The sequence below is a fragment of the Limtongia smithiae genome, assembly GCF_038497785.1.
Source record: "Limtongia smithiae strain NRRL Y-17922 unplaced genomic scaffold V1518scaffold_4, whole genome shotgun sequence".
NCBI classification, from domain to species: Eukaryota; Fungi; Ascomycota; class Lipomycetes; order Lipomycetales; family Lipomycetaceae; genus Limtongia; species Limtongia smithiae.
Window position 1 is genome coordinate 785,579 of NW_027117625.1, and position 14,533 is coordinate 800,111.

General features: G+C 49.5%; 5 protein-coding genes and 1 non-coding gene across 6 annotated transcripts; 3 read left to right on the top strand and 3 right to left on the bottom strand.

Moving 5' to 3' along the window:
- The first annotated feature begins 128 nt into the window (after positions 1–128).
- V1518DRAFT_455349 (uncharacterized protein) lies at positions 129–6,048 on the top strand. Its single transcript, XM_066906550.1, has 7 exons — positions 129–432; positions 495–619; positions 681–885; positions 939–989; positions 1,046–1,269; positions 1,325–5,486; positions 5,545–6,048. The coding sequence occupies exons 1-7, from the start codon at positions 162–164 to the stop codon at positions 5,883–5,885; spliced, it is 5,379 nt and encodes a 1,792-aa protein (XP_066760362.1). The 5' UTR covers positions 129–161; the 3' UTR covers positions 5,886–6,048.
- Positions 6,049–6,430: 382 nt separating this feature from the next.
- Positions 6,431–7,006, top strand: V1518DRAFT_415188 (uncharacterized protein). Its single transcript, XM_066903755.1, has one exon. It carries the CDS (start codon positions 6,601–6,603, stop codon positions 6,865–6,867), a length of 267 nt encoding a protein of 88 aa, XP_066760363.1. The 5' UTR covers positions 6,431–6,600; the 3' UTR covers positions 6,868–7,006.
- A 62-nt stretch (positions 7,007–7,068) lies between these two features.
- On the top strand, positions 7,069–8,186 carry V1518DRAFT_415189 (uncharacterized protein). The gene has a single exon (XM_066903756.1). The coding sequence runs from the start codon at positions 7,121–7,123 to the stop codon at positions 8,123–8,125; it is 1,005 nt and encodes a 334-aa protein (XP_066760364.1). The 5' UTR covers positions 7,069–7,120; the 3' UTR covers positions 8,126–8,186.
- Positions 8,090–8,992, bottom strand: V1518DRAFT_415191 (transcription initiation factor IIA, gamma subunit, helical domain-containing protein). The gene is made up of 3 exons (XM_066903757.1): positions 8,770–8,992; positions 8,617–8,658; positions 8,090–8,544 (listed from the first exon to the last, which is right to left on the bottom strand). Exons 1-3 carry the CDS (start codon positions 8,811–8,813, stop codon positions 8,289–8,291), a joined length of 342 nt encoding a protein of 113 aa, XP_066760365.1. The 5' UTR covers positions 8,814–8,992; the 3' UTR covers positions 8,090–8,288.
- A 2,064-nt stretch (positions 8,993–11,056) lies between these two features.
- On the bottom strand, positions 11,057–11,128 carry V1518DRAFT_t26. The gene has a single exon. It is a non-coding gene; the product is annotated as a tRNA-Cys (tRNA).
- Positions 11,129–11,254: 126 nt separating this feature from the next.
- Positions 11,255–14,473, bottom strand: V1518DRAFT_382855 (uncharacterized protein). Its single transcript, XM_066901667.1, has 3 exons — positions 13,711–14,473; positions 13,422–13,660; positions 11,255–13,369 (listed from the first exon to the last, which is right to left on the bottom strand). The coding sequence occupies exons 1-3, from the start codon at positions 14,437–14,439 to the stop codon at positions 11,401–11,403; spliced, it is 2,937 nt and encodes a 978-aa protein (XP_066760366.1). The 5' UTR covers positions 14,440–14,473; the 3' UTR covers positions 11,255–11,400.
- Positions 14,474–14,533: the final 60 nt, after the last annotated feature.

A 14,533-nucleotide genomic window follows, 5' to 3' on the forward strand; every position in this document is an offset into this window, starting at 1 on the left:
AGACAAAGACGAATTCGCAGCACAAGTACGCAGATGGTGCGCACTTACAGCACAAATGCGGCACCGAGCGACACTTGGCTCTCCCAACGCGTGGACGCACAGGCTTCGTCGCCTGCATCACCAATCTCCTCTAACTCCAGGTCCTCTCTGCACATCTCACCATGGGCTCAATTGCCTTGCTCACCGCGGACGTCACTTCGCTTTTGTCCGAGACAAAGCGGCGGCACACGGATTTGCGTCAGGTTCGTCTTCTTTCTCGAGTTAGCGTCGTCCGGGTCTCCATTATCGGCGTCGCCGTAACTACCAACCCTCTCACGCCATGTTTAATTGATGATCCCGCTAACCTAATACAGGCTTGCGACAAGTCGCTCCTCGAGATAAAATCTCTAGCTAGTGCACTACCGCCGAAATCAGAGAAGGATGTTCTCAATGGTCAGCATGCCCTCGTTCACGAGTCGTGTCTGTTTCGGCAGCTGCTCACATTGCTATCCCAGAACTCTCAAAGTCGGAGACCTTCGCCACCCCGTTCTTTATCGCATGCGGCAAGAGCAACGTCAAGTACACCTCTATTGCAATTCAGAGTATCCAGCGTCTCGTCACAACGAACTCCCTCAATAAGGTACGTCTGCTCATTCATGAAACCGCAACCCCTTGACCGCAGCTACTAAACCTTTCACCAGGATGCCATGTCGAGTCTGATCGACGCATTACAGGAAGCCTCAAGTCTCGGCGTCGATATACAACTTAAGATCCTGCAGTCGCTTCCGCCGCTCATTGAGAAATACGGAGGCAGTCTCGGAGGGGACTTGCTCGCGCGAACGTTCGAGCTCTGTTCGACGCTCCAGCACACAAAGACCACTGTTGTCGTAAACACCGCCGCTGCTAGTATGTTGTCGCAGTAGCTTGTCGCTATACTCCGCCTGCTGACATTTTTCCAGCACTGCAGCAACTTAGTATAGCCGTGTTTGACGAGATAATCGTCGAAGATGGTACTTGATCCCTGCTCTGTCGGCTACATCTTCCTTACATGCTCATAATTCTCTAGGCAAAGAAAATGTCAAAACCGTCACTGAAGTGCCTGTCAACGACGGCAAGTCCCAGCTTGCCATCAAGCCTGCGGCCTACGACGCCTTCCGCGTGTTCCAGGACGTCTGTTTCCTCACAGAGGGCAACCGCGCAAAATTCCTCAAGATCAACCAGATGTCTGAAACTTTCGGACTCGAGCTCATGGAAAGCATTATTTCCAACCACGCTAGCATTTTTAATTCGGTTTGTACTTGCTTTGTCATCTTCAATCATTGTCACTGACTAACCGCATCAACAGCATCCTGAACAGACATACATTCTCCGCACTTACGTCTTCCCATACATTCTCCGCTCACTTTCTGAACGCCGTGAATTCCCAATCACCGTTCGCGTCATCAGAATTCTCTATCTAATATTCCGCCGACACCTTCCTATAGTCCCCGTTGAATGCGAAGTAGCACTCAGCTTGCTCATCCACACTCTAGATGCCGACGTGGGACCGTACTGGAAGCGTGTTCTCGTTATGGAAGTATTCCAAGGCGTGTTTGCAGAGTATACTCTCGTCCGCAAGCTCTACTCCGAATACGATAGTCAGGAAGGCAGACAGCACATCCTACGCAAGCTCGTCGGTGCCATTAACAAGCTTAGCTGCGAGAAGCCGACCATCATCGGCCTGCGTAGAATGTCCTCCCTACATTTCGTGTCGAATGATGTTGGCAGCGAACAGGTCACTACCGATGGTGCACCTGCGCGAACTGGCATTTTCGGCACAGTTCCTGCGGAGAGCGCGAGTGGCCTGTCTATGCAGTCTTCGCCCGTTCGCGTGTTGTGCATTGACCAGCTAGACAAGGTCGAGCCGCCGGCTATGCCTGACACGTACTTGTATTATCTTTCGCTGACGTGCATCAACTCGTTGGCGGACGGCATGACGCGATTCTTGCTTCCGCTCTCACTGTCAGAATCTAATTCTGCGTCTCGGCGGAAAAATGCCCGTACGCCCACTCTCGATGCTGATTCTAAAGAACCCCCGCTGGCCAAGGCAGAGTCCATTATTTCAAGTCAGCAATCGCTAAAGTCGACATCAGCGAGGCGGCGTGCTATCCGATATCGCGGGGCGCCAATCAATCCGCTTACTCTGGAGGACCACAGCATGTTCAACGAGGTCCAGGTGACGGCTAGCATAATCAACGACTGCTGGCCGGCTCTGTTGGCCGCGTTTTCAACTTTCTTGTACGCAAAGCTCGATTCTGAGTTATATCACGGTCTTGTTCGCTCGTTTCAGAAATTCACACAATCCGCGGGATTATTGCTGCTTGTCACGCCACGAGACGCGTTTCTCACAACTCTTGCAAAGGTGTCTGTTCCGGCTCAAATCTTCAACGTGCCGACTTCACCCAGCGTGGCTTCGTCAGCTGCCCAGTCTTACGGATTTCTGAGTAACCCAATTGGTCATACCGTTGAGACACTTGTCACTGGTACGTCAAGAGAATCTGCAGCCACGACTGAACCTCTCAGTGGCGTTTTACATGTTCGCAACTTATTATGTTTGCGTGCATTGCTGAATCTAGCAATTGCGTTGGGACCAACGCTTAAAGAGAGCTGGAGTATCATTATCGAAACCCTTCAGCAAGCAGATTTCATTTTGCATTCCGGTGGTTACAGATTTGCGCGGCAAGGATCATATTCATCAAAGGGCGCAGATGGATCTCCGGCGACCGGTACTGCTCCGGCGTCGAATAGCGTTGACTCCGTTAATGGGAATCTTTCGGCAGAGACAAATGCGGTGGACAATGCGATGAAGAAACTGGTTGATTGCACCCGCGACTTTCCGGACGATGCATTTGTCGATTTGGTTACAGCGCTATGCAAACTTTCAGCTGCTACGATCCGTTTATCTCTGCCACCGCCAGCACCTTCACCAGTCACGTCGCCATCAGCGTCGCAAAGTTCATTATCGCAAACACTACCAAAGGATGCCACGGCAGATGTGGATGCAGTTTCTCAACTAGCTCGACCGATACGCGCAACTGCACCGCTGAAACATGTGTTTGGCGATCCACAGTTTGCTATCAAGAAGCTGGGCGAGATTGCCGAATTGAACATTAACCGTCTTGTTGTTGCGGCTCCTGAACAAAGTGGTTGGACTACTTACGTGAATTACTTTATTGTAGTATCGTCATGCAGAGATGTCAGTCCTATCATTCGCGTCAAAGCAGCTGAAGTGCTCAACAGCACGATACTAGCTGCTATCGTTGAGGCATCATCGGACCAGGCGTCGGAGGAGTTGCCTGGTATCCAGAAGCGCTGTTTGCAAGCGCTGGAGGAAGAAATGTACTCGATCATTAGACAGGGCTCGCCCGAGGCAGATATGGAACTAACGACTCGGTCCGCAGAGGCTGAAGTGCATACCAGTGCATTGAATACTCTACGTGATACCCTAGACCGCTCCGGAAGCTCGATGTCAGAGAGCTGGGAACTTGTGTTCAGTGTGATCACGAGTTTCTTTGTGATGCACCATCAGGGAAATTTGCTGCCAACAACCAAGTTGCCTAATGAAATTGCAGTCGTGTCTATGCATGCCAACGGGCACGGCACGAAGGCCGAGTCTGAGAAGATTTCGAAACTTGTGAAAGCCGCATTTTCTTCTCTGCAGCTAATCTGCAACGACTTTATGACGACGATTCCACAAGCTTGCTTCATTCCGCTGATTGATCTTTTGTATTATTTTTGCCATCAGCAGGACGATTTAAACATCTCCTTCACCACAATCACCTTTTTCTGGACTGTCTCCGACTTTTTGCGATCGAGATTGACGGAGCAAGGATTGAACTCTGATATGAGCGAGAAAATCTCCACTCCAGACGATCTTTTCCGTCTTGCAAAGAGTGAAAATTTCCAAGATTCAACGAGTTCATTTTGGCTGATCCTGCTTCTGCGATTAACCGTCATCTGTGCGGATTCGCGATCAGAAGTTCGTAATGGCGCCATCCAGATCCTATTTAGAATTTTCGATAGCTACGGACATTTGCTGGGAATGAATTCGTGGAGCGCGTGTTTACGAATTGTGCTGGTTACCGTGATGGAGGTGCGTCCACCGCCTGATTCTCCGTTGGCGTACGTGGATAAGGCATCAGCGCAGACGCAGACGACTGAGAGGAAGCAGTGGTCGGAAACGATGACGCTAATTGTCTCCGGTCTCAGCAGGCTCTATTCAACATTCTTCTACTCATTCTTGAAACAGCCTGATATTATCTCGCTGTGGCAATCAATGCTGGATTATTTACAGCGCGTCATATCACTTCGGCGACCAGAGATCATAGTGTCTGTGTTCAAGGCTATTGCAGACATTCTGCAGAGCGTTGACCAGTCAAAACTTAAGCTCCCAACCGAGTCCCTTGCTGCCGCTTGGAATCTATGGTCATCACAAGAGCCTATTATTATCGAATCCGAGAAAGCAAGCACCGGTGTTATGACTCAGGAGTCGTTGGCCGCCTATGTCACCTCGTATATTCCGCTATATGTTCTCTTGCAACCTACTATTACATTGGAGCAGCTAGAGCAGACATTTGCGATCATCAGAAGTTGTCTTCTCTTTCCTGAGCTACCTCCCTACTTTTCAGATATGGATTACCCGACCCCGTTGCAGTCTGCAATTTTGGAGGTTCTGAAGTGCGTCAAGTCTAGCTTGCCAATGTCGGCTTCACTCCTCTTGCGCGCTTACGGCGAGTTTAGCAGTTTTGCATATCGACCTGGGTTGTTGGCCAGTGTGCCTGAAAGAAAGGGAAAATCGAAGAAGCCGACGTACATCGCAGTATCGACGCGATGCTTTGATCTGTTGCTGGGAATGGTGGAGGAGAGTGTGGACGATGTCACGGTTTACGCTGACGGATCGTTGGCGTTTGCGTTGCAGATGCTAGTCGTTCCGATTCGCGAGAAGTACAACTGTCCGACGTTTGTTGACTCTGATAACCCGTCGCTGACGTTGTGGATGCTTGCATCGAATGTTTTTATCAAGATTGTGAATGTGGTTGTGCCAAAAGTTGAGACCATTCCAGATCTCGCGGTGGAGCAGAAAATCGCCATCTGGACCGAAGTCGTGCATGGCACTACCGCGATTGTGAAGTCGAACGCGCCGCTTACGGGCTCTAGTACCGACGACGACGAGAAATTTGATGTGAACGCTTTCAAGAGCCTCGAAACACTACTTGTGCCTTATCTTGGCGACCGCGCGTTGCCAGAGAGCATAATGGACATGTATATACATACGTTGTTTGATTGCTCGTTTATTTATATTATTGAGCTTGCGGACGAGCATACTAACGGCGTGAATGATCTGCTTGAAAGTGTGTTCAGCGAGCCATTGATTGGAAGCACGGACGGGCTTGATACCTTGCCGAGACAGAACATGAGCTATGTGTGCTTTGATAGTCTCTTTGATTTATCGAGAGTTAGCATTTCAGGTGAGTCGTTGCGATTACAAGTCTGATCGGACTAGCTGATTTGCTGACATGACAACAGACACGTTTGAGCGACAGAGACTAGCAGAGTCCACGATTCCATATCTTCTCCTGCGGTGCGCGCTTGTGCTGCACAAGTTTGCCGCTGACCAGCCATTGCGCGGCACGATTCCGGCACCGCGCCTGCAGCAACGCGAGCTCGTTTATATCCTCACTCATTTGCTCGAGCTATCATCAACGCCGCAGCGTGGAGAGTCCGGCCAGCAAGCTAATTATAAGCCCCTGCTGCGGCTGCTACCGTTACTGTCGAAGAGCATTGTCGCAAGCAAAGGCGATTCCGATGTATTACAGTTACTACAAGCTGTATTTGAGCAAATTTCTAAGGGTATCAGGGATGTATGAGTGGGGATGGGAGTCCAGGAGGAAAAAGTTGGAGGGAGCAGGTCCGGTTGGCTGTGTATTACACCTGGTTGTATTTGTTAATAAGTTCATAGTCCAATCTGCTTCAAGTTTATTGGTATAGGTTATAGACATGTTCGTTTAATGAAATCAGTTTGCATTTCAATTTGGCTGCTGGTTTGTGTTGTAGACGAGGGTGTAAAGATGTCTTATTATACCGCGCCGAAAAAGTTAACTGCGTTTGCAGGATCTATCGTCGCGACCTGCCGCAGCTCCAACATCGCAACATCTGAGTACTTTCTTGGGCATATCTGCTTGATATTCCTGATTCTGAGTTTGTCACCATCTTTTTTGTCCTTCTGAGAACTTTGCCTTCTTTGCCTTCTTTGTTTACTTCGTCTCTCGATTCCATATATTGCTGGGCCACGTTTCGATTCCTCCACCACCACCACAATCATCATATCTGAAAAGCTCGTCCACTGCTATTCCATCAGCAGAGTTACGATCTGTTTGATCTAGAGGAAAAGTACATTACAAGTGAAAGAAGTGGTACTACTAAGTTTTTCATTGGGAACGAGAAGACGACGCTGATTCCGCCCTGATCTACTGGATCTACTCAGATGTATCGCTTTCGCCGTCTGCTCGCTGTTCCGGGTTCATTCTGGCGACATACGAGGAAAGCTTCGGGTAGCACTTCTTCCTGAGTCTTGCTCGCTGCATGCGCACTCTGGTTACCACGTTTTGCTTCCGCGTCGCGGCTGTTGTTGCTCATGCTCGTGGATGGTCGGTGCGGGAGGTTTACCTCGCGACGCGTCCGGAGGCGCCATTGTCTTCCGTATACGCTGCGATGAGCTGTGGCGTGCGTCGAGATGACACGGAGGAGACGCCTGTCGGTATCACGGGGGACAAGACGGCCGTTGGAGGAGGCGAAGACTTCTTCAACCTAAGCGCAAGTGATCCGAGAGACCTAAAAGTAAGGAGTTAAAGAGTATAGACCAATTTTGAACTATATTTTTATGTGTTACATGACGATCTTATCTTCTGATGTATGGTATAAATATTACTAATAGTCTAATACAGCGGGTAGTTAGTTGGCTCGTGGGGGGCTCGTAGATGAGGCGACGCGTGGGGCGCAGCGAAGCAGTGGGCATACGTCGCGCTTTGGTCCCAATGACCACTAGACAAACTCAGCGCACGCGCTTCACCAATCATCGCGTATTCAAAGCACCACAAGCACAATGCCAGTCGCTCAAAAGAAAGATGGCAAGAAGGAGAAAACGAAGCGGAAGATGAACATCCGGGAAATGAAAGAGAAGGCGGCAGAGGTGGTCGATGAAGAACCGCGAGGTGAAGAGGAAGATGATGAAGGCGACGCGACGACACCCTCGGAGATTGATCCTTACACTGTTCTCGGCGTCAGCCCAAATGCTTCTGCGGCGGAGATCAAACGTGCATACCGACGCCTAGCGCTCGTGCATCACCCTGACAAAGCCGGATCTGACAAGACCTCCGCGGCCGCTGCACACACGCGCTTTCAGGAGCTCGTGTTTGCATATGGAATCCTTTCTGATCCCGAGAAGCGCAAGCTCTATGACGCGACTGGAAATCTTGAAAACACGGGCCTGTTTGGCGATAGCGATAGCAAGTACGGCTGGAAGGAATTTTACGATGACATGTACCAGAAGGCAGTGACCACTGAAATGATCGAAGCAGACAAGAAGGAGTATCGCGACTCCGGAGAAGAACGGGCAGATATTCTGAAGTTCTACACTGAATCCAAGGGCAATATGAACGTTGTGTTTGAAAACGTCGTGCACTCGTCCGTGCTTGAGGACGAGGCGCGGTTCCGCGAGATTATCAACGCCGCCATCGGCGAGGGCACCGTGAAAGCATATAAGGCCTACGCAAAGGAGTCAAGAGCCACGATGTCTCGGCGGCGGAAGCACGCGGAACGCGAAGAGCATGAGGCAGAGGAGTTGGCGAAGGAACTCGGCATATCTGCCTTCCGGGGTGATAATACGAAGTCGTCAGAGGACGAGCTTGGCGCGTTGATTCGGAAACGCCAACAGGACCGAATGGGCTCGTTTCTAGATGATTTAGAGCAGAAGTACGGGGCCGGGCCTTCATCTAAGAAGAGGAAACACAACAAGGGTGGCAAGAGTGTGGCAATGGAGGGAACGCCTGATATTAGCGAGGAGGCGTTTCTTGCTACTCAGAAGAAAGTTCTCAACAAGAGCAAATAGTCGCCTCGTAATGTACTCTTACTTTCTGTAATAATATATCAAAAATGCAGTACAGCGGAACTAACCAACCAACTAACTTAACCCAAACAAAACCATTACTTACCTGTGACCCAATAACCAATATACGTCTGAATACAAAACAGACACCAAATGCACTCCTAATTCATGGATCGCCCGGCTTCTTGTAGTTACATGCGACGATCTTTATCCGGTCACCAACAACAGTTTCATTGCCCTCCATCTTGAAGTGCACGTCCTTTATGATGAAGGTCCACACGTCGTCGCAGAACCGGTAAGTGTCGAGGTGGCCCTTGAACGATAGTCGAGTAGTCTTCACCTTATCCGTGAGAGTCTCCGTCATAGACTTGTCAAACGTCGATAAAATCTTCATGGCGAGTTGCGGTTGGATCTTTGAGTCTCTGATGCGGACAGGTTGTGTGAGATCCAAACTTGATAGCGTACGGGGACGGTCGTCAACGACCGTTGCTTACCTAATCAGCTCGTCCAATGCATCTGTAAGTGCAACTCCAATGCTATTATGCCAAATCTTGTCAGTAATGTGTCGCCCAACGACATCTCGGGGATGAAGAAGGTGTCATGGACGGCCCTCCATTCCGCCGGATCATGCTTGATTTAGAACTCACCTGCTGCGACGGTACAGCTCGTAATAAACATTTGACCCGCTCATTATTTATGACAGTGATTTTGTGCTTGACAATAATAGTCCAGCGAGCAGCTTGCGGCAGGGCAGAGTAGTGTGTATGGCCTGGCGTGGGGTCCCCGTCGTACGATCCTGTGGTAACGGTCCTATTCCGACTCCTGTCCAAAGCGGAGAGCACTTGAATTTGCGCAGTTATGCTTTAGATCACGTGAAAATTGCGTTGTCCCAATTTATAGAGTCCGAGCAATATACACTGTACCCAGCTTATTATACTACTAGTTAAACGGCGGGTGGTACTCTTCTGGTTGCAGCGGCTGTGGAATATTTAATTACCCTTCATCAACTCACGAATTGGAACTGGGTACAGAACTTTTGGATTTGCTCTTCGAGAAGGCCCTGAAGAGCCGCATCCAAATCATGCCCTCCGTCTCCTTCATTCAATATAACCTGTCACTCCGTCAGTGTCTCCCAGCTCTTGTGTCATAATGTAGCTGGATCATTCTGACGTGCGAGCTCGCGCGAGTGATCAGCAAGACCCAGTTTTTAGAAGCGTCTCAAATGAGCCAGAAGTCCTGACAAGACTCTGGCCGATTCACGCGGCCGGCGGAAATATCATACGTCATCTCACCCCTTGACTGCTGCCTGTAGCATCTGACAACGGTACCGTAGTCTGTAGAATAGCCAACCGAGCTGGTCAAAAATCTTAACAAACTTGTGAATTGATGGCTAAGCTGGGCCGTGTCGTATGTCAAATGATCTGAAGAGATGAGAAGCCGGTATTACGTGTCGACGAGCTCCAGAAAGGTCTTGGTGGGTCGTATGGCAAAGCGGAATAATGTGGCCCTAGCTGAACATCGCTGTGTCTGACCCGCCTAACGAGTCATGGAGTACGTGTATGAGCTTGTGACAGGGCTGCTAATCCATATAAAATAAACTGCAAGCAAGTAATTTTGTACCCATATTAAAGTTCACTGTATATTGGGGAATGATTCTAGCTATTCTGGTGCAAATCCGCGAATTTAACCCTAGCACCCTCATATCTTGGTATATTTGGCACTAATGTCTGTCGTTATAGAACTTCACCTCGTCATCTTCGACATCAGCATATCCCAATTTCCCCCTCCTAGCTCTGCGTCAGCCACAAAAACCTTTCGACAGCCACTACGCCGTCAGTTTGTGTCCGATTGTCCTGCGGCTACCGTCATTTTAAAGTCCTCGCCCTGCAGATTCCAGATACTTACGTTCTGCATCGACAGTACTCCTCAACAAAGAAAAATTCTCACGCACTCTCGCATTTGGCATAGAACGATAAGACTTGACATGTCAACATCGGACGCGATAACGTATTTGAGATGGACAAACGCTGCCGTTGAGGTCTCGAGTTTCACATGTTTGATGCGCTTCTTACGCATGAGCTACATTTGCCCAGTTTTGCCTTTCGCTATTACCATTTCTACCGCCACAGCAGCTCAAGAGATACGTCGAGACGAAAGTATCAGGCAAGTTGCCATACCTAAACGCGTCATTCAGATCACGTGGATTTGAAGTTCTGTACTTGAGCTGCTCTTTGTGCCGCTGTGCGCATTGAGAACGTACCGTCTTCGCCCGTGATGTGAGCGGTGCAGCACAGAGAGGATGGATTAACTTAGACCGTCTTGGCCTGGCTGTCATTTGAAGAAAGTTCGTATTCAATCTTGGTGTATGGTGCTAACAGCGCGAGACGTTCACATCCGATATTGTGTCGAAGATTAGAAAACCGTACAATTGTAGAAGCGTGTGGCTGCTAGCGCGACGAAATTATCTACACTCGACCCGGTGGAGAAAGTACGCGCCCGCGCGGGAGGCCCTCTCTTAGTTCAAGTCGGAGGACCCTTATGCTGGAAAGGGGCTAGGGGCTATCACGTGCGCGTTAGGGGCTGCACAGCGTACGCGCTCTCCTCGCTCCGTTCACGCTACGCGGTTAGCACCTCCTCTTCATCTGATCTTGGAAGCCCAACGTGATCAGCCCAAAATAAATAGACAGAAATCAACTGTTGTCATTTTCATGATCAACAAGTGGAGACTTCAAGGTTAGATGAACGTGAGAAGAGCAGTTAAAGAGCTCCAGCCAGAAAGTGTCCAACTCCCCCAGACGATGGCGCTTCCTTAGCAATTGTATAACAGCAGGTATGTTTGTAATAACGACAAACTACGGATATATCATGGCGAATATTCAGTTGGTTATTCCAAGAACAAATATAACATATTTAAAGCCAAAAATTATAAAGTCCAGCTTGTAGCCGGATTCGAACCGGCGACCTCGGGATCTGCAATCCTACGCGCTGCCATTGTGCCATACAAGCGAACTACTGTTTAGTAACATCGTCAATCACTATGGTGTGCAAAACTTTTGATCACTGAAAAGACTATATGGGTATCAAATTTTACAGATTTGGTCAGTGATTTGATCATCTGTCAACCAAGTTATCCCCAAAGTTTCAATTAATTATCTCAAATAGTAGTTCGCTGTGATAAACCAAGCGCCAAAGTACATTTATCAACCAATATATCCCATCAAAGAAAGTCTCATGCTCCAAAAGTCAACATCTGAACTGAAATGCAAACAAGACAGAATTTACATGTTCTCCTTCTGCTTCTCCTCCAGACAAACGGGGCACTCTTTGGCGCGTAGTTTCTCCCTGATATATGCAGTGTGTGTAACCTTCTGCGCCACGCTCTGAATATTTGATGATACAGAGCCGCCGGGCCATATGTCATCATCCTGCTGTTCACCATCTTCAGTTAAGGTCGCGCCGTTCAGAACCTTTGATTTTGCCAGGAGCATGCGTTCGGAAAAGATGTGACCACATTGTTGGAACTGCACGATCGTGTCTGTGCCCTTGAATTGCTCGATTGGCTCGATCTGGAATTTGATACCTTTAGCGCGGCCTAGACGAAGCTGTGCTGAATATCCCTCGACTTCGCCGTTCAAAATCATCGCAGCGCCATGGGCAATTGAAAGCGTGAGCTCGTATTCGTGCAAAATGCGCTGCAGAGCAGGCTTCAGGCCCTCGATCTGCATGCCTTCCTGGATCCGCTTCACCAGCGTAATTGGGTCAATCGCAGTACCAGCCTGCTCCAACAATGCCCGGATGAATTTCGGTTTGTCCATGCTGTAGTCTAACAGATCCGACCATAATTCTTTGTCGTCCTGGCTTTTAGCGAAGTTGATAGCTTGTTCGACGTCTTGGAGCCGGTTTATGATGAGCATCAGCGCGCGCTTGTTCTCGCCGGTCTTGCCAAGGATGTACACAAGCTCCGGGATATACTCCCGTTTCTCACAGACTTCGGAAGCCTTTTCAAGGTTGTAGCTATTACTTTTCTTGAAAAAGTCCAGGAGCTTCGGGCGATCATACTCCGCGTACAATGTAACCTGAAGATCGGCAAATTGCTGCGCAGAAAACGGATCAACTTCTCGAAGTTTTTCAAGGTATAAAAACGCCATGACTTCCATGCCAGACTTCATCACTTGGTCCACCACTTTCTCTGGAAGCAGTTCTAGCCGGCCCTCGACAACGAGATCCACGGCCTCAGCAGACTTCTCGCGAATAACGTCTACTGGCGCTGACTCCAGTTGCTCCAAAGTCAAGTTAATCGTCAAAATCTCGCAGATCGAAGGAAGCATGGACAGCAGCAGATGCTGGTCGCGGATGAGGTCAATCGCTGCCGGATCTTGAATGTGTAGCAGATGCAGAATAGCCGCATTGGGACTCCCTATCGACACGTAAAGTTTGGCGATATTTTGGCGTAGCTTTCGGTCATCCTCCTCCTTGAGCTTACTTTCCATGAGTCCGATTATACTCTTTGCGTCGTAGATCTCAATTGGCCAAGTGTCCAGGAAATGATATAACTGCTCCTTGTCGTTTGTCAGGAAATATCCAAGCACCATCTCGTAGATAACGCTTGAAAGCTCTGGCGACGACTCCGGCAAGAACTTCGCAATACTTGCCACATGACCACCGGTAGCAAACACCCATGCCCAGCGCTCCCACTCACTCTTGAGGGTCTGCTCCAGCTTCGACTCTTCATCATCGTTCTCGGAAACTGGGATTGGTGTCGCGTCTAGTACTTGCTTCAGAACAGGCGCCGCTTCGTTCCAGTTCTCCACGTCGATGAGCGACTCAACCCATTTAATGCCGATCTCACGACGGCGCGCCTCGTCGATCAGGGTCGCGCTCATTTCCCATGCCTGTTCGTAATCTTTGCGCTCAAGCAACCACTCAAATCTGTCATTGTCATCGCGTTCAGTCGCAATAACGCCATCTCGCGCAGACAAGATAAAAAACTTTCGATCGCCAGGTTTAGCTCCATTCCACACGCCGAGATGGTAATCGTTCGCTCCAAGTCGCTCGTATCCGCGTAGAGAGAGCTGATCGGCAGAAAATTCCTCACCGCTCACCGGAGAGACTAGTCGGAGCTCAGGAGTCTGCGCAAGTGGTCGAGGGACTTCTTCGGTGGGGGGTGGTGGGGGGTTATAAGTTAGAATTAACAACGATTCGTCATCATATCGTAGTACGCCAGAAACCAGACCGTCGATGCTCAAGCTATATGCAAAATCAGCAATTAATCACTTCTGCGATGGCACAAGAAACTTACATCGTCTCGACCTCTGACTTCCGCTCGCTCACTACTGGCGAAGCCATCCCGCTGACAATCTTGTCATCGCCAGACTTGATAACTTTGACGATCCAAATGGTATACGCCCAGCCGACCAGAAATTTTGTTTGAGAGATCCAAGAAATTCGTGGTCGGTATAGGTCGGCTCGGACAGAGTCCTTCGGAAGTGATATGCGGGAAATACGTGAACGTGTTGGCGCGTGGTATAGATGGATGCCCTAAGACTAACTTAGAAGCGGTCTACTGAAGTAGAGACAACTTGACTTACAGCATCGTTCATAGCAATTATAATATCGCCTGTCCAGTCCGTCCCGTCAATCGGCCCCTCGCCGTGGAACAGAGTGGTGTCAGTCTGCCGACCGAGCCAACTCTTTTCGGACATGATCAAACTGCACGCAGTACCACCCGAAATGAACGTCCGAGTCGTCGGGAAATTCGGGTCGACGGAGACAGCATGCACAGGTCTAAGGAAGTCTGAAGCAGCGACGTCCTTGGGGTCAGTGACCGAAGCGATAACGACGCGACCATCTAGCGATGCGGAAGCAATCACCGTTCCTTCGGTTGAGAGAGATAGAATGGATGCTGAATGAGCTCTGTATGTTCGGATTGGCTTTAAATCCGGCGTAGTGATGTACAGCGTGCCGCCATGTGTCGCAAAGACGAGAAAGTCCTCGCGAACTAGAAATGTCGACAACGGATCCGTCGAGAACAAAGTCTGAGGAAGATCGACTATGCGCGTATATTTAAGTCGCGGCTCGTCTTCGTCGTCTTCTTCCTCATCATCGTCATCTTCCTCGTCATCCTCGTCGTCTTCTTCTTCCTCTTCGCCATCCTCGGTCTCTTCCTCTTCCGTCGAGTGCTCGTCCTCGGTGGAGCCGCCGGGTGCCTCCTCTACTTCGGTATATGTTGCTTGGCCGGTGGCATTCCGATTTTCGTCTTCGTCAGAGGAAGAGCCGTATGATTCGTCCTGAGTGATATCTGTCTTGTTCTCTGGCATTGGCGCGTTGCTGTGGTAAGATGTTCGCCTGGTGGGAGTCCGGAGGCGACCGGTGAATCGAACAACAGTTTACTGCCGCGGGCGAGTTTAGGGT